The following is a 24926-nucleotide window of genomic DNA, read 5'->3' as shown; positions in this document are numbered from 1 at the left end:
TATAAAACAAACAGGTTTTTAATCGACCGTGAATTAAAGTGTCAATGCTGTTTGTCATTTTAACAGCAGATACTTTCTTAAATGCCATCGTCCCGACAGAGCGGTGTGACAGGGAGCTCTGATGTGTTCGCTTGCTGGTGTTATTTAGCATTAGCTGAAGAGCTAGTTTTAGCTTAACGTTACCTTGGCTAAAATTGGGACTATTCATAATCCAGCAATAATGGCTGCAGACCTGCAAGCAACGTACAGCAAGTTGGCAAAGGTGTATTCCAAGGTAAATAACTTTTTCACCAGTAACGTTACATTCTTTCCATCTAGCTCATGTTAACGTGGCTAACCTAAGTGTCGTCACTGATCGACCTCTCGCACACAAGGAGGAACCTTGCTAAGCTCCAGGCCATCAGGGAAAACCCCTCCCACCCACTATACACAGACTTGGCTGACAGGAGGAGCATGTTCAGTGCCAGGCTCACACTACCTAAATGCAGCACTGAACGGCACAGGAAGTCCTTCATTCCGACAGCCATCAGACTATACAATGCATCACTGTGCCTCACTGCATCACTGAGTGAGCACAGAGTGACAGTTACCATCTTCCTGGACTCTTACTTTTTAAACAGCACTGTGCAATATTACACCTACTGTAGACTTCAGTATATTTTTACTGTATTTATTTACTGCATCTTTTATTCTATTTTTATTCTATTTAATTTTATTCTATTCTTAGGCCATTTGTTTTGTTATTCTTATTCGTGACTTGTTCTGTCTAAATGTTTAATGTTGAGTGATTTGCAGTGTCAAATTTCCCTCAGGATAATACATTTCTATTCTATTCTATATCTTTGAAAAGTCTCCATTTATTCAACACTTCTGAATTCACTGACAAACTGAACTGAACTGACAAAAATAAGGTGCATAAAAACAAAATTCCTCCACAGGCTACTCACCATCATTAGTAGAGCGGCAAGCGGCGTTTGGGGACAGAGTGAAATCTTCTTAAAACACTGTCCCTCCACTCATTCCTGAACTTTTTTGTTAAGTCCTTCTCAAATGCCAACTGAATTAAATTGGCCTTGTGTCGATGAAGCATACTAAGGCGATGTTCTGTAAAGACGTTCTTGAGGGTAGAAAATGAATTCTCACAGAGTGCCGTGCTAGCTTCAGTAGTGTTGTTGTTGACATCAGTGCCCACTAGGGCTGTCCCCGACTAAGGATTTGGATAGTCGACTTTGATTGGCAAAATTACCAGGGCGGGCACAGCTGACTCAGTGGGCGGGCCCGGCCCCCAAATGCCCGCCCATGCCGCCGGGTCTGGTGGGATCTATAAAGGACGGTGACGATAGGGAATACCGGGAACTGGTAGTGGACTTCGTCACATGGTGCGATAAAAACCACCTGCAGCAAAATGTGGTGAAGACCAGGGAACTGGTTGTGGAGCTAGGGAGGAGGAGGAGTGCACCTGTGACCCCCGTTTCCATCAGGGGAGTCGATGTGGACATGGTTGAGGAGTACAAATACCTCGGTGTGCACATCGACAACAAACTAACGGGTCAAAACATGCAGAGGCACTGTACAAGAAGGGCCAGAGCCGACTCTACTTCCTCAGAAGGCTGAGATCCTTTTTTTTTTTTATCTACTTTTTCTCCCCATTTTCTATTTTTCTCCCTTCCCCAATTTCGTATTGTCCAATTCTACCCTCCCCTGTCTCGAACGTTGGTAGGCCATGCCTCCCACAAGCCGGCTGCAATGTGGACGAAGCCATACATCACGTGTCCCCTCCGGTACTCGAGGAGGCAGCCGTCGCATCTTTTCACCTGCACAGCGCAATCTCTCAGCGGCGAGGGTCTGCGTGGGAGGGACACGCCGCCCCCGTTGCTTCCTGATTCTACTGCGCAGGCGCACCAACCGACCTGTAGGAGTCGCTGTCCACAACGACCGATCACCCCCGACCAACTTCCCACCCCCTAATACTGCCAATTGTATTAGTATGAACGACCAGCCAAGCTGGTAGCAACACGAGAGCTGGGCTCGAACCCAGCATATCCTGCGTTGGTGGCGACTGGCGAGCGCCTTGCCCACTGCGCCACCTAGCCGCCCTAGAAGGCTGAGATCCTTCAATGTCTGTACAAGGATGTTGAGGATGTTCTATGAGTCTGTGGTGGCGGGAGCCTTCTTGTACGCTGTGACCTGCTGGGGCAGCGGACAGAGCAGGGGACACAAACAGGCTGGATAAGCTGGTCAGGAAGGCCAGTAGCGTGGTTGGGGTGGAGCTGGACTCCCTAGCGAGGGTGGCGGAGAGGAGGAGCCTTGCTACGGTCCAGGACATCAGGGAAAACCCCTCCCACCCACTATACACAGACTTGGCTGACAAATGCAGCACTGAACGGCACAGGAAGTCCTTCATTCCGACAGCCATCAGACTTTACAATGCATCACTGCCTCACTGCATCACTGAGCACAGAGTGACAGTTACCATCTTCCTGGACTCTTACTTTTGAAACAGCACTGTGCAATATTACACCTACTGTAGACCTCAGTATATTTTTACTGTATATTTTATTCTACTCTTATCTTAGGCAATTTGATTTGTTTTGTTATTCGTGACCTGTTCTGTCTAAATGTTTAAATGTTGAGCGATTTGCAGTGTCAAATTTCCCTCGGGATAATAAAAGTATTTCTATTCTATTCTTACTATTAGCCAGAGTCTCTACTACTAGCTAACTGAACCGGAGCAGACTGGATAGGAAGTGCAACAACGTATAACGTCCATGCGGAACCAATGTCCCAACAACAGTTCCATGGGTGAACTCATTGAGCATAGTTGTCAATTAATGATACTAATACTAATCTATACAATCACCTGTTGTTGAATAAATACCATTACTTTCTAGTTATTACTAAAAACAGTATATATAAAACAGTATCTGTAAATAAAAAAGTTGTATAATTTATATAATATAAATTTTTTTTATGCACTGGTATCGGATCAGTATCGGTATCGGCCGATACCCAAAGCTTAGGTATCGGAATCGGATCGGGAAAGAAAAAATGGCATCGGAACATCTCTAATCACAAATAACACCAACCTGGTTGTGTGGCAATAATGGAATCTTGTATCTTGTTGTTATTAATCCTGCAGCCGCACTTTATTTAAAAACAGTAGGGCTGACCCATATTAGTCGATTAGTCGACTAATCGGTCGAAAGGAGCCGTAGTCGACTAGCCAACCTCTTAGTCGAATACAAAAATAATAATAATATTTATAATTTTTTTTATCATTCTTTCCAAAAGAAAAGAGGCCTAGAAGCGTAGCTAACACTAATGGCACGCATACCAGAGGCTAACTGCCTACGAAAACAGGCACAGAGGCACTGAAAGAGGATTTCACCCATCTAATGAACACACAAATATCAAGATGTATCCATCAGTGGACCAATTGCATGCTTTTGCAGAGGACAAGAAGCCTTCAGTCGACTCCTTCAGACATTAAGCACCCCCCACAGCCCAAATGGAATGATAAAAAATATATATAATAATAATAATATTATACTTTTTTTTTGTCGACCAATAGTCGACTAACGGCAAATTTTGGCCAATCATAGTAGACCATCCAAATCCTTAGTCGGGGACAGCCCTAAAAAACGGCAATCAAATCCCCATCAATGGAAAATGAACCCGCCCATACCCATGCTGATTGGTCCTTGTGCAAGACTAGAAAGCGGGGATCTTTGATTAAACACCTGCTATCAGAAGAATAGACAGTCAGAGTGGCGTGATTTTTTTCCGTACCCGTAAAAGCCGTAGTTTGCGAAGACGCTCTCTGATTGGTTTAGCTCCGAAGGGCTCTTCCGCCTTGTACATATATATTCTCTGCTTCGAAGTGGTTATGCTTTGGCCCACTTTCGAAGTGGGTTATGCTTAGTTTATCTTTAGAGCAGGGCGATGGACCACCAGCCCTGATTCCAAACTCTTAAGCATAACCCACTTCGAAAGAGGGCCGCCGCCAAAGCATAACCACTTCGAAGCAGAGAATATATATGTACAAGGCGGACATTTCTATCGCAGAGCCCTTCGGAGCTAAACCAATCAGAGAGGGTATTCGCTGTACGCGGGCTAGCCAATCAGAGAGCGTCTTCGCAAACTACGGCTTTTACGGGTACGGAAAAAAAATCACGCGTCAGAGTGACAAGCTACAGAAGATGGCCACAAACGATACGAGTGATGAAGACGACGAAACGGTCGGTGTGGACGGACAAGATGAGCACCCATGGCCCCATCTACATGAAATGTTCTCTTTGGCCGCAGTCAACACTGATTCTTATAGAATGAAATAAAAAAAGTTTTTACTTTTTGGTAGATTTAAAAGTAGTAAAGTTTTGACTTTTAATCAATTGTTTTTAAACAGATACTCTGACTTTTAATTTCGAGTAAGATTTTGAGACGGTACCCATACTTTCACTTAAATTATACTCATGACATTCACAGTCCACAATAAGCAATGTATGACTGAATTAAAACATTGTACTGGATCTTTAAGTTTCACAATTACCCAATTAGGTTGTGGTTCTGGAACTACTCTTATTTTGGAAAATGTGTAACACAACTAAATCAATTGTACACACTGGGGAAATGTAATGAATAAAAAATGAACATAAGGCAAGACAATTTCATTATTTTACCAGCCATGTTGAATTTTAGAATTGTAAAAGAAAAAGTGTCTTGTTGAATAGACAAACTTACCAGCTAAAGAGAACATTTACCAGCTGTTGGCTGGTATTCATTTTCCAAACCTGGACATAAGAGATACAGAGGCTCTAAAAGCAAAAGCTGCTTGTCATACAGTGCCACCATGTGGACGAACACATTCAAACTTGAATTCAGTGTTTTTCAAACTCTGCCACTATGAACTACTCAGGACAAAACTATATATTATAAATTCTTGTGTACATAATAACGCAGAATGAATTTGTGCTCTGCAGTAGGGCTGTCACTAACGACTATTTTGTTATCGGTTAATCAGTTGATTATTTGATCAATTAGTCAATTCATCTAAACCATTAATTGACCAGTAGATCAATCAACAACAATTGATTATATTTGCAATTGAATATTTCAAAATGTTTAATGAGTATCCTCATCCTTTTTAGCTTTAGATTTTAGAAACTACCAGACAAGAGACTTTTACCGGCCATAAAGAGCTTTTTTTGTATATTTCCATGAATTATTATATGTATTGTGTGTTAACTCTCCACTCTACGCTATGGTACAGACAGAGGTAGTGCTTGTGCCAGCACAGGAGATACGATTAAAATAAAAAAAAGTATATGCTATATACATATTTAAATAAATATCTCCCATTTGAATAAAATAGGCTCAGGAATCAGGATTGTTAAAGCTAATTAGCATAAGCCATGTAAAAAGGAGTAGCATAGTAAATGTATGCACACACAGGATGCAGGGCTGAAGAGCTGCCATAGCTTCTAACTGTAAGGTGTGGGCATCAAGGTGCTCCCATAGTCGAGCGGACCGTACACGGAGCAGACTCCCGCGGGCTCAAAGCTGACCCAAAGGGTACTCAAACCAGACCCACAGCAGAGTCCAAGTGCGAAGCTCCTATTTTCTGACGCGCGGACGTCCGCGGCGCCCACTTGGTGTCACACAAACTGGCGCGAGGTGTAAACTGGTATAAACTGGCGCGAGACATGTAGGAAATTGGTCCGCGGAGATCCGCCCGACTATGAAAGCTCAAAGAATCCAGTGGACCTCCGCAGAGTCCAGTCCGTGTTCCAGCTGGAGTGTAACACGGAAGTTATCAAATGCGACTGTCGAGTCCTGGCTCTAGGCAGAATCACGAATAGTGGTTTAAGAGAAGTTAATTCTATTTTAAACGTGATTCACTGCGCATTAGTTCGATTAAACGTTGCACATGTTATGACTTTGAACGTCTGCCATTTCCACCGCAAAAGGCACATACGATTAACAATACGATGCGTCGATCGTGAACATGCAAATCGACGATATGTTATCGCCGATTAATCGTGAGACAGCCCTACTCTGCAGTTGTGTAAGTGGCATCACTTAAATCCAAAAGACAGTTGGATGGGTGCATTATTATGTCAATGAACTGAGATTGTAGGACAAAAGCAGTAGTTTCAGATTTCTATTCAAATGTCTAGTGTTAATGGAAACATTGCACCCATTGTCAGAGCAATATGGATGTTATATAGTCCTCGAACACTTGCTGCTTTTCTTTAAAAACAGCACTGTCCCTCCTCATGTGAACCACCTCGCTCTCCAGAGCGTGGATCCTGGCCACTGTGCCCTCCTCCCGACGGTCCAGCTCCAGGATCTTGGCGTGCAAACTCAGGATCTTGCCCCAGAGACGCTCTCTGTCCAGATCGGGCCTGCAGTACGAGTGCTCGTAAGCGGAGACGTGCTCTTCCTCGCCGCCGTCCCCCCCACCAAGTACGCAATCCACCACTAGGGTTTCCCCCTCGACCAGTTCCACAGGAACCAAGCTGATAAAGTTGTGTCCCAGAGCCGCTCGGAGGGCAGCGGAGTCCTCCACGACCCCTCCGTCCGAGAAGGGGCCGAGGGCCTCACGAGGGCACAGCACTGTCACGGTGGAGTCCTCCACAACCCCTCCGTCCGAGAAGGGGCCGAGGGCCTCACGGCACAGCACTGTCACGGTGGAGTCCTCCACCCCTCCGTCCGAGAAGGGGCCGAGGGCCTGGTGACACAGCACTACTGTCACGGTGGAGTCGGACGCCCCTCCTCGGGGCCAGCGCTCTTCGGCCTGAGACGGTGGTGCGGGGCGGGACGCCGTTATCGCACCGCTGTCCCCCGGTAGCTCGTCACAATATGACGCCCGAGTCTCTTCCGAGAGCAGGGTCTCGCCGAGCGATGTGTCGTCGTTATGGGAGGCCAGGCCCGTTTCTGAAGCCAGCGGTAGTATAAGCGGGCTGGGCTGAGTGTGATCTGCTGTGGCACTGTTCTCTGAGACTGGGTTGATAGTTGTAGTAGTAGTGGTGGTGGTGCAGCTGCTGGCTGTCCTCAAAGAGAGCGGTTTCTTATCGGGTGGGGAGCTGTGGGGTCCGACGAGCTCGGTGTCCGTCTGACAGGGCGGCGCTTTAGGCTTGGTGTTCCTTTTACTGACGAGGACCTTCTTCTCAGCCCCCTCCTGTGACAAAACATGTAGTTAGAAATCACAACTCTTGGTTCATGCTAAATTAATTTGCAAGCTGGTGGGATCCAAACGTATCTCTATTGACGCTGGTGTTGGATATTGAGCCGATACCAAACTAAGACCAGACTAAGGGCCTGTCCGCACTAATCCAGATCTTTTGCAAACAAACACACATTTTCTTCCACGTTTGGGCCTTTTATCCACACGTAAACGGCATTTTCGTGAAAATGTTTGAACATTTTGAATAATATGGAAATAAATAACAGCTATTTTCTATTTTATTTTATAAATTAAAGAGTGTTTAATATTTAATCAACTCAAATACGTCACACCCCGCCTCTCCCTGCCATCTGCAGGTGGCTAATGTTGAGTTGCGGACCCCCCAGTAAGTTAACCATGGATAAATAAATAAAAGATAAATGTTTATTCTTTTTTTTTGTCGTGTGGACGAGGATATTTTTTTAAACTGAGCCTGAAAATATCCGTTTTGCAAAACATCCAGATACGTGTGGACACGACCTAAGATAGGATGTTAGCAGCGGGGAATTTCCCAGATACTAACACCCATTATCAAAAGCCAATTACACCTAAAGGTTCAAACACAGAATTTTGACATTTGACATTTTTAATGGAGAATTGACTATAACTCAATACTTTTTGGCTCGAAATTCCTAACTAGTGGGTTATGTCTATGTTGTCCAATAAGGTAAACAGAATCAGTATGGCAAACACTTAATTGACCAATCTCAAAAATGTCCCTCTTTTCTTGGTCCTCTGTCAAGAAAAGTGGATCAAGATAAGAGGGCGGGTTTGAGATAAGTCAATTGGACTAGATACCCTCTGTAAATATGTGGCATAGATGCCTCTCTCCAGTAGGCACTAAGAAGAAGCTTTAGCACTTTGCTTAAAAAAAACGATGCAGAATTATTTTGCACATAATCTCACACACATCCAAAAACTCTAAACAGTTTTGCACACATTCATTTAGATTGACAGTTATTGGGAGTAAATTAGTTTGAATATGGCCACCACCAGTTACAGCTCCATTAAACGATGTAGATGAAAAAATAGCAATACCTTGTCTTATAGGGACGGCTACCTTATCATTTCAAGGAGCTGTAATTAACACAACACGACCCAAACTCATTACTCTAAATAACTGTCAAACTACATGAATGTGTGCAAAACATTTGTAAACCCTTTATAACATGACTGCCTGCAAATGACTGAAGTGGAATGACTTTTGAAAATAGTGGGAAAGCACCAGATCTATTAAACCTTACATCTTGGACAGAAGGGAAGATGGTGGGGACAGCGGTGTTCTTCAGATAGCGGATCCCCCAGCGCACGTCGAAGCAGTCCTCTGTGAAGTGTTCGCTACACAGGTACTGGTGACGACTGGGGATCCACTCTCCTCGCTTCATGTTGTCCACCCATTTCTGTAACCTGGCCTTGTCCTGCAAAGGGAACCTGGGAGAGTGGAGTGGACAATGAAACTAGTGAATTAATTAATGAAAACTTTATTTAACAGATTGTAGAATGGGTACAATACAGTACGGCTCAATACACACAATTGTTAAGGGGATGCAGACCAGAGAAAGACGTTTGTCTTGTTTACATCAGGGTCCCCCATTTTCAATTCATAGTGACATTTATGACATACACGGCATACATGACATTTATGGCATAGGGACATATAGGTATTTAGTACTGATACATTTGTGACATATACGGTATTCAAATATACAGTACTGTTACCCCTAGATCCTGACAGAGTATATACATATGATGGGGAGGGGACTGTACATTAGGAGGGGACTAGATTGTTTTACAGTGTAAAAAACAAACAAAAATATACCTATATATAGTTTTAAACTATATACAGCAAAACCACAAAGTTGACATTTGAAAATGTAAACACTTTTGATTTTTTTTTTTATTATTACAATACAAACGTGCACAATGAAAATAAGCAACAACAACATTAACCATCACTTGCATCAGCCACCAGACAGTAGCCTTGGCTGCACACTTGCTGCTAGCTCGTCGTTTTCTGCAAAACGGCAACAATATTTCTGAGAAATCGTCAACAATTAACTTCCTAGCGACAGCAGCTAGTTGACCTGGCTGTGGGACTAAACACTAAAAGGTTACACAAACACTGGATGATTGTCACCACACACACAATTGTTAAGAGGGAACACAACATACGGATAGAAGCTCCTCTTGGTCTCTTGTTTGACGTTAGATGTCGTTCCGCCGCGGTTCCTGCACTCTCTCACAGCACAGTAACGAGGCATGTTGCTCGTGAAATTGCATGAATGTACATTAGATACACCAAGTGTGTGACACAAATACAGAAAGAACACCTCACTCACTGTCTTGTCACACACACACACACACACACGCACACACCTACACACACACAAGCACAACTTCCGGGTGGGCGTACTAACCGGATATGGCGTCATTGGACGTCAGCGACAACGTGCTCGCCGGACGCGTGAATATTTCCCCTAAGCGGGTTGTACTTCCGCGTTCGGTTTGCGCGATCTGATTGACCACTGACGTTTCTGGTCATATGACATGTGCGCCAATCGTGTGACGCCTAGTTCTGCCACCGGTTAAGCTTTAAGTTTAGGCGACTCTTTCGAAGTTGGTTAAGGTTAGAGTTTGTCTTAGAGCAGGGCGATAGAACGCCAGCCCTGATTCCAAACTCTAACCTTAACCAACTTCGAAAGTCGCCTAAGCTTAACCAGTGATAAACTAGGCGTTAGCAATTCAACACTGGCCCCTGTAAATATCCTAACCCAACCCCCTCCAATGTACAGTCATTTACCTAGTATGGTTTTGTCAATAGTTCAATGTACAATTGTGTTTGTTTGTACAGTGTCTCCTCCCCCCCCCCTCAATGTACAGTGTTACTTGTTTATACAGTGTGCCCCCCCCCCCCCCCCCTCCAATGTAAATTACCCAGTATGGTTGTCAATATCCCAATGTACCCAACCCCCCCCACCCAACCTCCTCCAATGTACAGTTTCTACGTCAAATGTATATACTCCCTTTTCTTGACTCCTTCTGTATCACAAACAGTACTGTATTTGCAAATCTGGTATGTCATAAATGTATAGATGTAGCAGTACTGACTATCTGTATGTCATGTATGTCATATATGTTATATGAATTGAAAATGGGGGACCCTGATGGAAACAAGACAAACGTCTTTCTCAGGTCTGCATCCCCTTAACAATTGTATGTATTGAGCCGTACTGTATTGTACCCATTCTGCAATCTGTTAAATAAAGTTTTCATTCATTCATTCAGGTAGTTTGCTGCATATGGTTTGCTGCACGTTAGGCTGGTAAAGCTATGCCTCCTAAAATGTGAATCGGAAATACAGAAATACCGGCTACAGGCTTTCCGGTTTCCGGGCACCCCCTGATCTGTTTATAGTCCCCAGCGAAACAAACAACAAGCAGGTCTGTCAGCCTGTCGAGGGGAGATGCTTCCAGCTGCAGACCTGAAGACCAGCGCTTACAAGCCCCGCACATACAAGCACCGCACATAGCAACCCCTCGCTTCCATTGGCTGATTTTGGTGACGTGATTTTTGCACGTTGCACTGCGGGATTGATTGATTGATTGATTGAAAACTTTATGGTGACGTGATTTTGTGTCACGTTGCACGTTGCACTGCGGGATTGATTGATTGATTGATTGAAAACTTTATTAACAGATTGCCGTATGATTTGGGTCACGTTGCACTGCGGGATTGATTGATTGATTGATTCATTGATTCATTGATTGATTGATTGATTGATTGAAAACTTTATTAACAGATTGATTGATTGATTGAAAACTTTATTAACAGATTGTAGAATGGGTACACGTGACCTGACCGATTGATTGATTGATTGATTGATTGATTGATTGATTGATTGAAAACTTTATTAACAGATTGCAGAATGGGTACAGTGACCGATTGATTGATTGATTGATTGATTTATTGATTGATTGATTTATTGATTGATTGATTGAAAACTTTATTAACAGATTGCAGAATGGGTACAGTGACCGATTGATTGATTGATTGATTGATTTATTGATTGATTGATTTATTGATTGATTGATTGAAAACTTTATTAACAGATTGCAGAATGCAGTACAGCTCAATACACACAATTGTTAAGGGGATGCAGACCATGCAGTACTGTTACATTTGTGACATACAGTAAATATATACAAGGGGGAGGGAACTGTACATTTATGATGAATTGAAAATGGGGGACCCTGATGTAAACAAGACGGAAGTCTTTCTCTGGTCTGCATCCCCTTAACAATTATGTGTATTGAGCTGTACTGCAGATATATTTCAATTGCCTTACTTATTTACATAAGTATTATAGGCCTACAGCAGTATTGTACAGACAGTCTGTGTGAAGTCTGTGTGGTTATCCAGCTGCACAAAGGCAGAGCAAGAGGCTCTACAGAGGGTGGTGAAGGCGGCAGGCAGGATTGTCGGGACTCCTCTATCAAACATCACCTCCGTCTTCACCTCCCGCTGCCTCCACCGCTCCAAGTGTATCATCAAGGACCAGTCTCACCCAGCACATCACCTCTTTCAGCTCCTTCCCTCAGGGAGGAGATACCGGTCCATACATGCCAAGAGTTAAAGATTTAAGAACAGCTTTTTCCCCCAAGCAGTCAGACTGTTAAACGCTCATTGACTGTCCCCTCACGTGCACCATGCACTTACCTGGACTTGATAATCACTGTTACCACTCATCATGCACTTTATTTAAAATATTCTGTTATGTACAGTGTTATATGTGTTTCATGTATGTATATATTGTACTACGGTCTGTGGGAGCTCCCCTGAAATTTCACTCACGGTCATATAAGAGTTTTAATGTAGACGGTTTTATTAATGAAATGTTGGGTATACACTGGGAGGAGGTATGTTGTGAGGATGACCCAGAGGTTGCACTGGACTTATTTATGTCAGAAACAAATCAGCCCCATGGATAGATAGTAGCTTTTAATGAATTGTAATGAATGAGAGAGACATACTGTAGCCAAAAAAGCATCAGTGTGTTCCAGTTCTGCAGATGACAGACAAAAGTACCGTTCCTTACGTAATCAAGTCACAAAGTTAAATAAGGTGAGAAAAAGGGAATATTTTAAACCATGGTTATATGATGTGAGAAATGATGGTAAAAATCTATGGAATGTTTTAAATCAAATTATGGGTAGAAAATCCAATGTCTGTACACCTTTTGTTGAGTCATATGGAATTGTCCTAACCAAACCATGTGATATTGCCAACCATTTTAATGATTTTTATGCAAGTAAGATATCTCAGCTCAGGCAGGGAATGCACATCTCAAACAATACAAAATCAAATGACATAATTAAGAATATCATAATGAAAGATAAAGGGTGTACATTTGATTTTCAACAGGTTGAGGTTAGTGATATTGAAAGGTTACTCCAGGCTCTACCTGACAGCAAGTTAGCTGGCACAGACAACTTGGATAGTAAATTATTGAGAATTACTGCTACGATCATAGCAAGTCCAGTGTCATATTATTAATAGATGTATACAACGTATATGTACATTACATTTTCTATATTAGGTCTGGAGTTGCCCTCATTAAAAACTGATTTGGAGTCTTTGGGTAAAGGAGTAACCTTAGCCTCCTTCCATATCTTTGGACATAGTCCCACTTGTATACATCTATTAATAATATGACACTGGACTTGCTATGATCGTAGCAGTAATTCTCAATAATTTACTATCCAAGTTGTCTGTGCCAGCTAACTTGCTGTCAGGTAGAGCCTGGAGTAACCTTTCAATATCACTAACCTCAACCTGTTGAAAATCAAATGTACACCCTTTATCTTTCATTATGATATTCTTAATTATGTCATTTGATTTTGTATTGTTTGAGATGTGCATTCCCTGCCTGAGCTGAGATATCTTACTTGCATAAAAATCATTAAAATGGTTGGCAATATCACATGGTTTGGTTAGGACAATTCCATATGACTCAACAAAAGGTGTACAGACATTGGATTTTCTACCCATAATTTGATTTAAAACATTCCATAGATTTTTACCATCATTTCTCACATCATATAACCATGGTTTAAAATATTCCCTTTTTCTCACCTTATTTAACTTTGTGACTTGATTACGTAAGGAACGGTACTTTTGTCTGTCATCTGCAGAACTGGAACACACTGATGCTTTTTTGGCTACAGTATGTCTCTCTCATTCATTAAAATTCATTAAAAGCTACTATCTATCCATGGGGCTGATTTGTTTCTGACATAAATAAGTCCAGTGCAACCTCTGGGTCATCCTCACAACATACCTCCTCCCAGTTTATACCCAACATTTCATTAATAAAACCGTCTACATTAAAACTCTTATATGACCGTGAGTGAAATTTCAGGGGAGCTCCCACAGACCGTAGTACAATATATACATACATGAAACACATATAACACTGTACATAACAGAATATTTTAAATAAAGTGCATGATGAGTGGTAACAGTGATTATCAAGTCCAGGTAAGTGCATGGTGCACGTGAGGGGACAGTCAATGAGCGTTTAACAGTCTGACTGCTTGGGGGAAAAAGCTGTTCTTAAATCTTTAACTCTTGGCATGTATGGACCGGTATCTCCTCCCTGAGGGAAGGAGCTGAAAGAGGTGATGTGCTGGGTGAGACTGGTCCTTGATGATACACTTGGAGCGGTGGAGGCAGCGGGAGGTGAAGACGGAGGTGATGTTTGATAGAGGAGTCCCGACAATCCTGCCTGCCGCCTTCACCACCCTCTGTAGAGCCTCTTGCTCTGCCTTTGTGCAGCTGGATAACCACACAGACTTCACACAGACTGTCTGTACAATACTGCTGTAGGCCTATAATACTTATGTAAATAAGTAAGGCAATTGAAATATATCTGCAGTACAGCTCAATACACACAATTGTTAAGGGGATGCAGACCAGAGAAAGACTTCCGTCTTGTTTACATCAGGGTCCCCCATTTTCAATTCATCATAAATGTACAGTTCCCTCCCCCTTGTATATATTTACTGTATGTCACAAATGTAACAGTACTGCATGGTCTGCATCCCCTTAACAATTGTGTGTATTGAGCTGTACTGCATTCTGCAATCTGTTAATAAAGTTTTCAATCAATCAATCAATAAATCAATCAATCAATAAATAAATCAATCAATCAATCAATCGGTCACTGTACCCATTCTGCAATCTGTTAATACAATTTTCAATCAATCAATCAATAAATCAATCAATCAATAAATCAATCAATCAATCAATCAATCGGTCACTGTACCCATTCTGCAATCTGTTAATAAAGTTTTCAATCAATCAATCAATCAATCAATCAATCAATCAATCGGTCAGGTCACGTGTACCCATTCTACAATCTGTTAATAAAGTTTTCAATCAATCAATCAATCTGTTAATAAAGTTTTCAATCAATCAATCAATCAATCAATGAATCAATGAATCAATGAATCAATCAATCCCGCAGTGCAACGTGACCCAAATCATACGGCAATCTGTTAATAAAGTTTTCAATCAATCAATCAATCAATCCCGCAGTGCAACGTGCAACGTGACACAAAATCACGTCACCATAAAGTTTTCAATCAATCAATCAATCAATCCCGCAGTGCAACGTGCAAAAATCACGTCACCAAAATCAGCCAATGGAAGCGAGGGGTTGCTATGTGCGGTGCTTGTATGTGCGGGGCTTGTAAGCGCTGGTCTTCAGGTCTGCAGGTGGATACTATTGGTCGAGGGAGGCGATAACGAGGTTGTTTCTGGGGGGAATACATTTTCATGAGCACCGTGTCGTGATTTCAGGGGCGGGACTTCCTACCTGATTCCCACTTTCGGCCGTAGTGCTTTACCAGGCTTAAATATCTCTCGATGGGAACGAGGTTAGCTGCACGTCGAGGCGGAAATGGGCAAAGACACAGCTCGTCACGCGATTGGCGCACATGTCACATGACCAGAAACGTCAGTGGCCAATCAGATCGCGCAAACCGAACGCGGAAGTACAACCCGCTTAGGGAAAATATTCACGCTTCCGGTGGGCGTACTAACCGGATAAGACGTCCTTACGTCAGCGACAACGTGCTCCCCTGGACCAATAGCGTTGCGAGTCGTCAGCGTTCAGCTCGGGAACGCAGCTCGTCGGATCAGCTGGAGGCAGTTCGCGGCTACAGCACTATCCTGCCGGCTGTCGCGACTCCTCCAGGTAAAGCTGAATTGCACACTTTATTACTTTGAAACAATCCCACATTAATGTGAAATCAAATGTGTCACTAAAACAAAATGACTGTGTGTGTGTAGTGTCGCTATAGGCACTGTTTCGGGGAGTTCAGGCTAGGCAAATGAGTCGTGTTTTATTTCTATAAAACACATATTTCTTTTTTTTGTAGCTAATTTTTCTCACGTCCCTTGTTTAAATTGAACAGTGACACACAATCCATACAGTCTGCATAAATAAATTAAATCTGCATGTTTATCTTGTTGTACGTTGATCATTTGGGGAGTTGGCTAGGAGCCCAACGTTACCACACGTCACATAGTGTCTGTATGATCAGTTTGCCTTCAGCTCATTGTAGTAACGTTAGGACGAATGTAAAGTATCGTAATTTCATTTTATTATTTATTTAAGAGGGACAACAAGCACATCGATGAACATTCATAGAACATAAAAATGCACATAGAACGTTATGCACCAAACCAATTATAGCCAGAAGCTAGTTTCCAGAGGCAGTCCTCCTGCCAGGCTGCTCTTGTTTCCATGCCTGGATATTTCTTCTGTGCTAAAGTGGTTGGTAGAAAAGACACAAATCAGCGACTACTGTGCATATTAAACAGCATTTTTAACTCCTCCACCATGTCCATAGCTGTACAAGTGCTTATCCTTAAAGGGGAACTATCTTATAAATGGCCTTTTTCAGTGTTTAGCATTGTTTCCTAGCTATGTGGACTTATATTAATAGGATCTATGTCTCTAATTTCATATTGGTGCATTCTTCCAATTCTCCTCTCACAATATTCACCCTCACTGAACTGAGTCATCTGAAAATGTGCTGATTTGTGATGTCAGAGAGACACCGCTGCATGATAATGTGGCAGATGCCACCAGGCCACACAGTGGTTTAGGAGCCCAGCCTCAAAACGGCTCGAGATCTTGAGGTAGAAAAATGCTGTTTTTGAGGACTTGATTAGAAATACAAAACAATGAATTAAAAAAAATTATAATTACAGGGGTGGTTCCATAAACTCACAGGAATTGTGTAAAAGTGCCCAAATAGTGAAAGAAATAGTAAAATAGTTCCCCTTTAAGCAAGCAAGTGTGAATACCATCTAGCACAACTGTCAACTGTCAAATGGGGGACCCTGATGTAAACAAGACAAAAGTCTTTCTCTGGTCTGCATCCCCTTAACAATTGTGTGTATTGAGCCGTACTGTACCGTACCCATTCTGCAATCTGTTAATAAAGTTTTCAATCAATCAATCAATCAACCTGTCCTCTCTCCACAGGGGGTGAGGCACTGAACCACAGACATGGCCACAGCACAGTCAGTGCTCCTGCTGGCAGTATGTATTCTGGTCATCACGGAGTTCATACTGGCCAGCGGAGACTTCTATGAGCTGCTGGGCGTGCCTAGAGACGCCTCGGAGCGCCAGGTCAAGAAGGCGTTCCATAAGCTGGCCATGAAGTACCACCCTGATCGGAACAAGAGCCCGGACGCGGAGTCGAAGTTCCGAGAGATAGCTGAGGGTGAGCAGGACTAGGAAGGTATTGTCAGTGTCATTTTGAAGGCAACGGTTTGCGTCTAGTTTTGTACCAACGGATTCCCAGTTTCGCGTTCTGCTATCTGATTGGCCACTGACGTTTCTGGTGCGATCTGATTGGCCACTGACGTTTCTGGTCATGTGACATGTGCGCCCATTCGTGTGACGCCTGTGTCTTTGCCCATTTCCGCCTCAAACAGCAGCAAACTACCTAACGCCTAGTTTATCACTAGGAAGTTGTGCTAGTGTGTATGTGTGTGCATGTCTCTGTGTGTGTGTGTGTGACAAGACAGTGAGTGAGTGAGTGAGGTGTTCTTTCTGTATTTGTGTCACACACTTGGTGTATCACACTTAGGCGACTCTTTCGAAGTTGGTTAAGGTTAGAGTTTGGAATCAGGGCTGGCGTTCTATCGCCCTGCTCTAAGACAAACTCTAACCTTAACCAACTTCGAAAGAGTGCCTAAGCTTAACCAGTGAAAGAAACAGGCGTCACACGATTGGCGCGACCAGAAACGTCAGTGGCCAATCAGAGCACAGAACGCGGAACTGGAAATCTTTTGGTAAACGTAATCAGGCCAACGGTTCCCTGTTGTCTGCCCCATTATATCAGGGCTATTATGTCATAACGGTGTCAACCAGGGCTGTCGGCCTGGTTGTGAAGACATTCTCTGGTGACTAGTGGGCGTCGTAGAGCTTTTCTTTGTTAATTGAATGGGTCTGTTTTAATAAGAGAAATCTGAAATTGCTTTCCCCACATGTACTGCAAATTAATACAATAATGTCAGATTACCTCTCTTTGCGTCTAGTGTTAATAAGACCACCAAATTCCATATCTGTAAATGTTGTGGTGCAAAAAAGGTGGCAATAATTTGAGTAATTCATACAATATTACAATTTGTAAAAACGGCACTGCGCTAACCAAGTAGTTAGTGTGGGTCAAAATGCAAGAGGACGAATATCCCCACAGGGATAATTAATTACGTACTTGTGTTTCTAGTAGGGATGGGCATCGAAATTAAAATATAGAAAATGTAATAGTTTGGGTTCGAGCCCAGCTCTCCGCATTGTATTCAGCTTTGCTGGTCGTTCATACTAATACATTTGGCAGTATTAGGGGGTGGGAAGCTGATGGGTGGGGATCGGACGTTGTGGACAGCGACTCCTACAGGTCGGTTGGTGCGCCTGCGCAGTAGAATCAGGAAGCGACGGGGGCGGCGTCCCTCCAAAGGGCAGACCCCCGACGCTGAGAGATCGCGCTGTGCAGGTGAAAAGATGCGACGGCTGCCTCCTCGAGTACCGGAGGGGACACGTGATGTAAGGCTTCGTCCACATTGCAGCCGGCTTGTGGGAGGCATGGTCTAACAGCGTTCGAGACAGGGGAGGGTAGAATTGGACGATACGAAATTGGGATGGGAGAAAAATAGAAAATGGGAGAAAAAGTAGAAGAAAAAAAAGATAATTTTATAGTTAATGCAAATATCGTATTGTCTCAAACTTTACTGGCAACTACAGTGTAGTGTATTGATTTGAGATGGGACCCCATTAACTGTTACACCGCTGAGCAGCACATTGCTAGGTACCGTTAACAGCTGGGAGAACGGAAAAGAAAGATGGCTGAAGGGAGACCGAAGATGTTACATGGTAGCAACGTTGTGTACGTTTGCCATGTTTCACTAAGCTTGCATATTTCAAGCATTAGTGACGTACCTTTCGATTGGTCTTCGAATAGTTCCCAGTAGGGCTGCAACTAATGACTATTTTGGTAGTCGACTAATCGAAAAACAATTATATAAAAAAAATTAAATAAAAAAATATAATATTTTTTTTCACTACCTATCTTTGTGAAAGTGGCTTCTCAGCTCTGGTCCAGCTGAAGACAGAGCAGAGGAACAGATTGGACATTGAGCATGACCTCAGAGTTGCTTTGAGACTCTTGTCAGGACCAAACAACATCCCCAGTTATCCCATTAGTTCCCCCAAACTTACTGTCGGCCTGTTATGTTAAGCTAAGAAGTCTTCAGCTGGCTGGACCAGAGCTGAGAAGCAACTTTCACAAAGATAGGTAGTACAAAAAAAAAATTATAATAATTTTTTATTTTTTAATGACTAATCGACGCAATTCCTCGTCGACGATTTTTTATAATGTCGACTAATCGTTGCAGCCCTAGTTCCCAGTGACTATCGAATAGCAATATTTTTTTTTTTTTATCCACTTTTTCTCCTCCTTTTTCCAGCCGGCCCAAGCCGTGGGCGACGCTGACTGACAGCCAGATTCGATACCGGTGTCTCTCGCGCGTTGGTGACGACGAGCGCTTAGACCGCTGCGCCACCCAGCCAGCCGCCCTATCGAATAGCTACTCTTGTGACTTTTGCCCAGCTCTAATTTGTAGGCTCCTCCTCGCCACTACCACAATAAATGACTTGCCTGTGGGGGAAACGCTAAATGCTAATTATTTCACCTGTCTGCTTATCTGTGAATGACGTCTCGTCTTTCTTCCTCTGCCAGCGTACGGGACGTTATCGGACGCTAAGAGGAGGCGGGAGTATGACACGTTGGGTCATCATGGCTCCTCGTCAGGTGGAGGTGGAGGAGGAGGACGCGCCACAGCGGGCAATGGCGGAGGGAGCTACAACTTCCAACAGCACTTCCAGTCATTCAACTTCAACTTTGAGGACATGTTCAAAGACTCTGACCCGTTCGGTCACCACCAGCAGCAGCAACACCACCAAGCAGCCCACTCCCACTCTCATTCCCACTCGCAGGCCAGTTCCCAGGCCCATAACAACAAGGGACACTTTGACAACCACTTCCAGGCCCACGACGAGGCCATGCACAGACACGAGGAGGCCGTGAACAGACACAAGAGACGATTCCAGGGAGCCTTCGACGGCGGCAGCCCTTTTGACAGCATGTTCGACGACATGGAGAAGATGTTTTCGTTCAACGCGAACACTGCCGGGGTCGGGAGCTCCGAGTTCCAAGGCTCGGCAAAAACACCACAGTGCAGGACGGTGACTCAGCGCAGGGGCAACATGGTGTCCACCTTCACGGACTGTTCCTGAGATCTGTGCCTTCCCTCCACGACGACGGGCACTTGAAACACTGCTGGGTTTAAACTCTTAGTTGTGTTTTTTTGGAATTTAATGTTTAATTTAAACCCTCGTTGGAAACAAATGTGTTTTCTGTTGGTTTTTATTAATTTACTCGACTACATGATTGCCTCTATGAACAAATTTTGGAGTTGGGGTCGTATAACCGCTGCTTCCAAGTTCCAAGCAATAACTCACTTGTTGTGGTTTATCGTACAGACGGAGTATACTTGACTGTATAGCTGGTGTTTGGTTAATTTGGAATGTTACCCATTTTTCTTAAATTTAAGTTTTGTTTAGAGATTCGGTTCTCTTTACATAAGTTGGAAGACGGGCATCTTGTTTATGTGAAGGTCCTCTGTGCTCAGGTACCCCCCTAACGTTTTGGCAGCAGTATTTTTTAGTAACGAGCAATGCTTGCAAAGTTGCCGTTTTGGTTTTCAGAGGGGAAGCAATCCCACATTAATCGGGACATAAGATGGCATTGATGAACACTAATTATACAGCTATATTACACCCTCTGTTTTATCCATTGACATGAATGTATTGCACCTTTTTGAATGACTATTTCAAACTAAAAGAGGCTACCAATGCATCTCCCTGGAAATGTTTGTACCTTAAGCTTTTGGATTTGAGCAAAATATATTTTATACCCCTGAAACTGGAGTTTCTCTTCACAGTGTTTATTAATCAAATATACACTTGGGTGAAAAATGTAACTGTATAGAATAATCTTACATCTTTACCCATTTTGGATCGGAACATTTGAGTGGATTGCAGAGTTATAGCCCCTAAATCATCTATTGGAAGTTCTTATCAACTGTTACCTCATTTTAGTATCTTCCTGCAGTCATATTTGTCCTTTCCTTTCATAAAATGTGCAATATCTTAACACCTTTTGCTTTGTGTTGCCTAATTCTCAAAGTGCTGTATTAATTGTCATTGTTTGTGTGTGAAGAGGGCACGCTAAATGCCATTTGCTGGCCAAAAGAGAATGGAGAACGAATAAAGAGACTTAAGAAAAGCAATGACAACTACGGTTTATTCAAAATATTTTGTAAATGTTTATGTCAAAGATCCTGCTTTTGCATTATGGCCGAAAATGGGTTTGAGATGCGCTTCTTACGTTGCACAAAATGTGCAGAAACGGTGCCCAAACTTTCTAACATGGAGGGCCAAGGGTAGAAAAGTGGTGACCCATTGCGCGGCGCCAACAGTTTGACATTGATAGTCTAATTGGGCCATTACCTTCTTGTAATATATTTAATAGTTCCCTCAATCACCGTCCTATAGCATGTCATTTAAAATACAAAATGGACGAATTGGAACTCTGAATGCCCAACAATTTTTTCTTCTCGTGGGCCCACCCGTGCTCAAGCAATGGAGGAAAAACTGAGTAAAGAATTTGATTTGGGCTTTGAGGTTGTCCTGTAACAACTCAACGAGGAAGAAAATGTGCAAATAAACTACATCCCCCACCCACCCCGTAGAGATTGACGTCCAGAACTCATGTCTACTGGTAAATGTAGTCCCCTCAGCCGGCTGTCCAGTAGCAGTAGTTCCACAGAGAACTACATATCCCGGCGTTGCAGAGGCTCGTTCTCGAGTCAAAGTGGGTGTTGTTGCAATGGACGGCGGTGTCGCTCGGTGGGACATTGGATGACTTTGGCTCCATCATCATTAGGATAATAGCTATTTCATTTATTCGATTCAAGGGAAGAAAGGTGTCGATTTAGGTGAACATGGAGGCTCTCATTCCAGTTATAAACAAGCTTCAGGATGTGTTCAACACAGTCGGGGCGGACGTCATACAGCTGCCGCAGATAGCAGTCGTGGGGACCCAGGTGATGAAGCATCTCTTGTGTATTTAATTATATAAAATGCGACTGTCCTATATAACGTTATGCTATAGATAAAACTACCTGTGCGTTTGCATAGCGTTTCCTTAGCCGGGGTTTTCTTTGCAGCAATGCTATAATAAATGACTGTTTTGTATCACAAACAGGACTGTATTTGCAAATATGTTATGTCATAAATGTATAGATGTAGCAGAACTGTCTATCTGTCATAAATGTTATGATGAATTGAAAATGGGGGACCCTGATGTAAACAAGACGAAAGTCTTTCTCTGGTCTGCATCCCCTTAACAATTGTATGTATTGAGCTGTACTGTACTGTACCCATTCTGCAATCTGTTAATAAAGTTTTCAATCAATCAATCAATGCTATAATAAATGACTCAGATGAGCCGATGAGGTAGCTGCTGCTCAAATGTCATCTTGATGCGCTATAGTATAGTAATTGTGCTGCTGTTGCCCAATCAATCACGTCTATAACGGTATGTGTATTGTGACATAGTCGACTGTAATAATGGCCCAAACACGATTTGACCTGGCAGTGGAATCGATTTGCATAACCTGTCCTCCAATCAGTCCTATTCTAGATGTTCATCCTCAGCACACTGCTGGCTCCTTGGGAAATAAGGTCAGACGCTGGAAGATGCTGATGACAGGTGCAGCTGGCAGAGAGAAACGAGCAGCGTGTTGGATCAGTTTAGCTTGATGCAGTCAGTGGTTGTATGTCTTAAAGGGGAACTATCTTATAAATGGCCTTTTTGAGTGTTTAGCATTGTTTCCTAGCTATGTGAACTTATATTAATATGATCTATGTCTCAAAATTCTCATATTGGCGCATTCTTCCAATTCTCCTCTCACAATATTCACCCTCACTGAACTGAGTCATCTGAAAATGTGCTGATCTGTGATGTCAGAGAGACTCAGCTGCATGATAATGTGGCTGTGTGGCATCAGGTACATGATGAGCTGCACACAGTGGTTGGAGCCCAGCCTCAAAACGGCTTAAGATCTTGAGGTAGAAAAATGCTGTTTTTGAGGACTTGATTAGAAATACAAAACAATGAATAAAAAATAAATAAAAAATTACAGAGGTGTTCCATAGACTCACAGGAATTGTGTAAAAGTGCCCAAATAGTGAAAGAAATAGTAAAATAGTTCCCCTTTAAGTCTAAAGCTTGATGATAATGCAGTGATTGTAACGTCACTCACAACATTCTAACCACAACACCTTGTTTCAAAGAGAATATTTTGCTTACATTTCGTCCCAGGGAATTGCTTAATAATACTTAACTGCATAACAATACAGACATGAGATTGTTGTGTGTGTGTGTGTGTGTGTCATACATTTAATCAGATACATAATTGTCTTATCGCTGCTGGCGGAACAAAACCTCGTAACTCCAAAAACCCAACTTTTCAGCAGATGAAAAAAACGAACACAGATTTGAGGGCGAATAGAGTTAGGAGGTTTAGACAGATGATTGGTTTAATGCTTTCCCATTGTGTAGACGTTGTAAAACCACACACACATGGAGGATGATCTACTGAGTTGATTTATATAAAAAAAAATTAAAAATGGAGTTATGAGGTTTTGTCCCGCCAGTTCCCGCAATGTTCTTTCATTGCTCTAACGGTTAGAGTCTAACCCTAGTACGTGAAGCAGTTGTAAAGTCCCAACTTTCTTTTAGCTGCTGGGGACGGTGCAGGGGACCTATACCGGTGCGACCTCTGTTAATGAAACTGGCCGTCATCATCGTGTTACTGTCCTCCTGTGTTCTGCGTCTCCAGAGCAGCGGTAAGAGCTCGGTGTTGGAGAGCCTGGTGGGCCGGGACCTGCTGCCCCGGGGTACCGGCGTCGTCACCCGGCGACCCCTCATACTGCAGCTGGTCCACGTGGACCCGGGCGACACCAGGAAGAGCGAGGACGGCAGCGGTGGGTATAGCTTAGAGGTCAAGCCCTGTTGTTGTTTACACAGGTCAGAACCAAGACCTACTACAGTCAGTGCATGAAGTAGAATGATCATGAGAGCTAGCTGTGGATATTTGTCTCCTCAAAGACTTTATTATTCTGAATCTGGACGTTATCAAATCAAATCAAATCAAATGTACCGAGGGGGGGGGGGGACCTGAGGCATTGATCAGCCTGGCGGCTGAGGGGAAGAAGCTCAGTCTGTGACGAGCTTTCACAGCCTTTGGGATCCTCAGCCTTCTCCCAGAGGGGAGCAGGGTGAAGAGGCTGTGTCCGGGGTGGGAGGGGTCGGCCAGGATCTTCCTCGCCCTCTTCAGCGCCCTGGAGTCGTGCAGGGACCTGAGGGAGGGCAGGGGACAGCCGATCACCCTCTCCGCGGAGCGAATCACCCGCTGCAGCTTGGCGAGATCTTTTGCCGCTGCAGCGGGGAACCAGGAGATGATGGAGTGGGTGAGGATGGACTCATTGATGGCCGTGTAGAATTGGGCCATCATGGTCCTCGGCAGTTCAAGGGGGGATCTCCCTTCTTAGATGTCGGTGATAGTAGTGTTGCTATAAAACAGGCGAAACAGTTGGTAAGCATGTACATAATGTGTATAATGAAACACAAGTACATGCAATACCAACTGGGGTATATAAGAACATTTTGAAAGATTGAAAGCTGATGACAATCCATTTGAGGGAAGGGGGGCGGCGTAGAGAGGGTCCCATCCTCCCGGCCATCATCGCGGGACGTCCACCACTCCGGTGTTAGATTTAGGTTGACTTTTAACTCCTGCAGTATGCAACCTCTAACTTTACTTTTTTTTTTTTTAGATGTGGTATCATTGACCACAAATGATTTACTGAACCCAGTTTGCAACAGAAATGTAATTTCTTTTAAAGGATACGAAATTGTTATTAACTTCATTAAATTATTATTCAATGACATTACATTTACATTTAATTGAATTAAATTAGATTAATAATGGTTAT

General features: G+C 43.2%; 3 protein-coding genes across 3 annotated transcripts in view; 2 read left to right on the top strand and 1 right to left on the bottom strand.

Moving 5' to 3' along the window:
- Nucleotides 1-4670: 4670 nt before the first annotated feature.
- Nucleotides 4671-9526, bottom strand: LOC311241697 (THAP domain-containing protein 5-like). Its single transcript, XM_084330580.1, has 3 exons — nt 9398-9526; nt 8470-8656; nt 4671-7180 (listed from the first exon to the last, which is right to left on the bottom strand). Exons 1-3 carry the CDS (start codon nt 9484-9486, stop codon nt 6203-6205), a joined length of 1254 nt encoding a protein of 417 aa, XP_084186706.1. The 5' UTR covers nt 9487-9526; the 3' UTR covers nt 4671-6202.
- Nucleotides 9527-15362: 5836 nt separating this feature from the next.
- LOC311241811 (dnaJ homolog subfamily B member 9-like) lies at nt 15363-21123 on the top strand. Its single transcript, XM_084330729.1, has 3 exons — nt 15363-15482; nt 16782-17022; nt 19543-21123. The coding sequence occupies exons 2-3, from the start codon at nt 16806-16808 to the stop codon at nt 20097-20099; spliced, it is 774 nt and encodes a 257-aa protein (XP_084186855.1). The 5' UTR covers nt 15363-15482; nt 16782-16805; the 3' UTR covers nt 20100-21123.
- A 706-nt stretch (nt 21124-21829) lies between these two features.
- The window catches only part of LOC311241810 (dynamin-1-like protein), a 68427-nt gene continuing 65330 nt past the window's right edge, over nt 21830-24926 (top strand). The window contains exons 1-2 of the mRNA XM_084330728.1: nt 21830-21970; nt 23771-23915. Coding sequence (XP_084186854.1) covers nt 21869-21970; nt 23771-23915 — 247 coding nt within the window. The 5' untranslated portion in view covers nt 21830-21868. The remainder of the gene's footprint in view (nt 21971-23770; nt 23916-24926) is intronic.

The sequence above is a fragment of the Notolepis coatsorum genome, assembly GCF_963971535.1.
Source record: "Notolepis coatsorum genome assembly, chromosome: 15".
NCBI lineage: Eukaryota > Metazoa > Chordata > Actinopteri > Aulopiformes > Paralepididae > Notolepis > Notolepis coatsorum.
This window is presented reverse-complemented; position numbering and strand designations above follow the sequence as displayed.

Bases quoted from the DNA above. Each gene is read 5' to 3' on its own strand.
- LOC311241811 (XM_084330729.1), top strand. From the start codon at position 16,806: ATGGCCACAGCACAGTCAGTGCTCCTGCTGGCAGTATGTATTCTGGTC. The intron at 17,023-19,542 runs GTGAGCAGGACT...TTCCTCTGCCAG, and splicing joins GTTCCGAGAGATAGCTGAGG to CGTACGGGACGTTATCGGAC.
- LOC311241697 (XM_084330580.1), bottom strand. From the start codon at position 9,486: ATGCCTCGTTACTGTGCTGTGAGAGAGTGCAGGAACCGCGGCGGAACG. The intron at 8,657-9,397 runs GTATGTTGTGTT...CCACTCTCCCAG, and splicing joins ACCAAGAGGAGCTTCTATCC to GTTCCCTTTGCAGGACAAGG. The intron at 7,181-8,469 runs GTAAGGTTTAAT...GTTTTGTCACAG, and splicing joins TCTTCCCTTCTGTCCAAGAT to GAGGGGGCTGAGAAGAAGGT.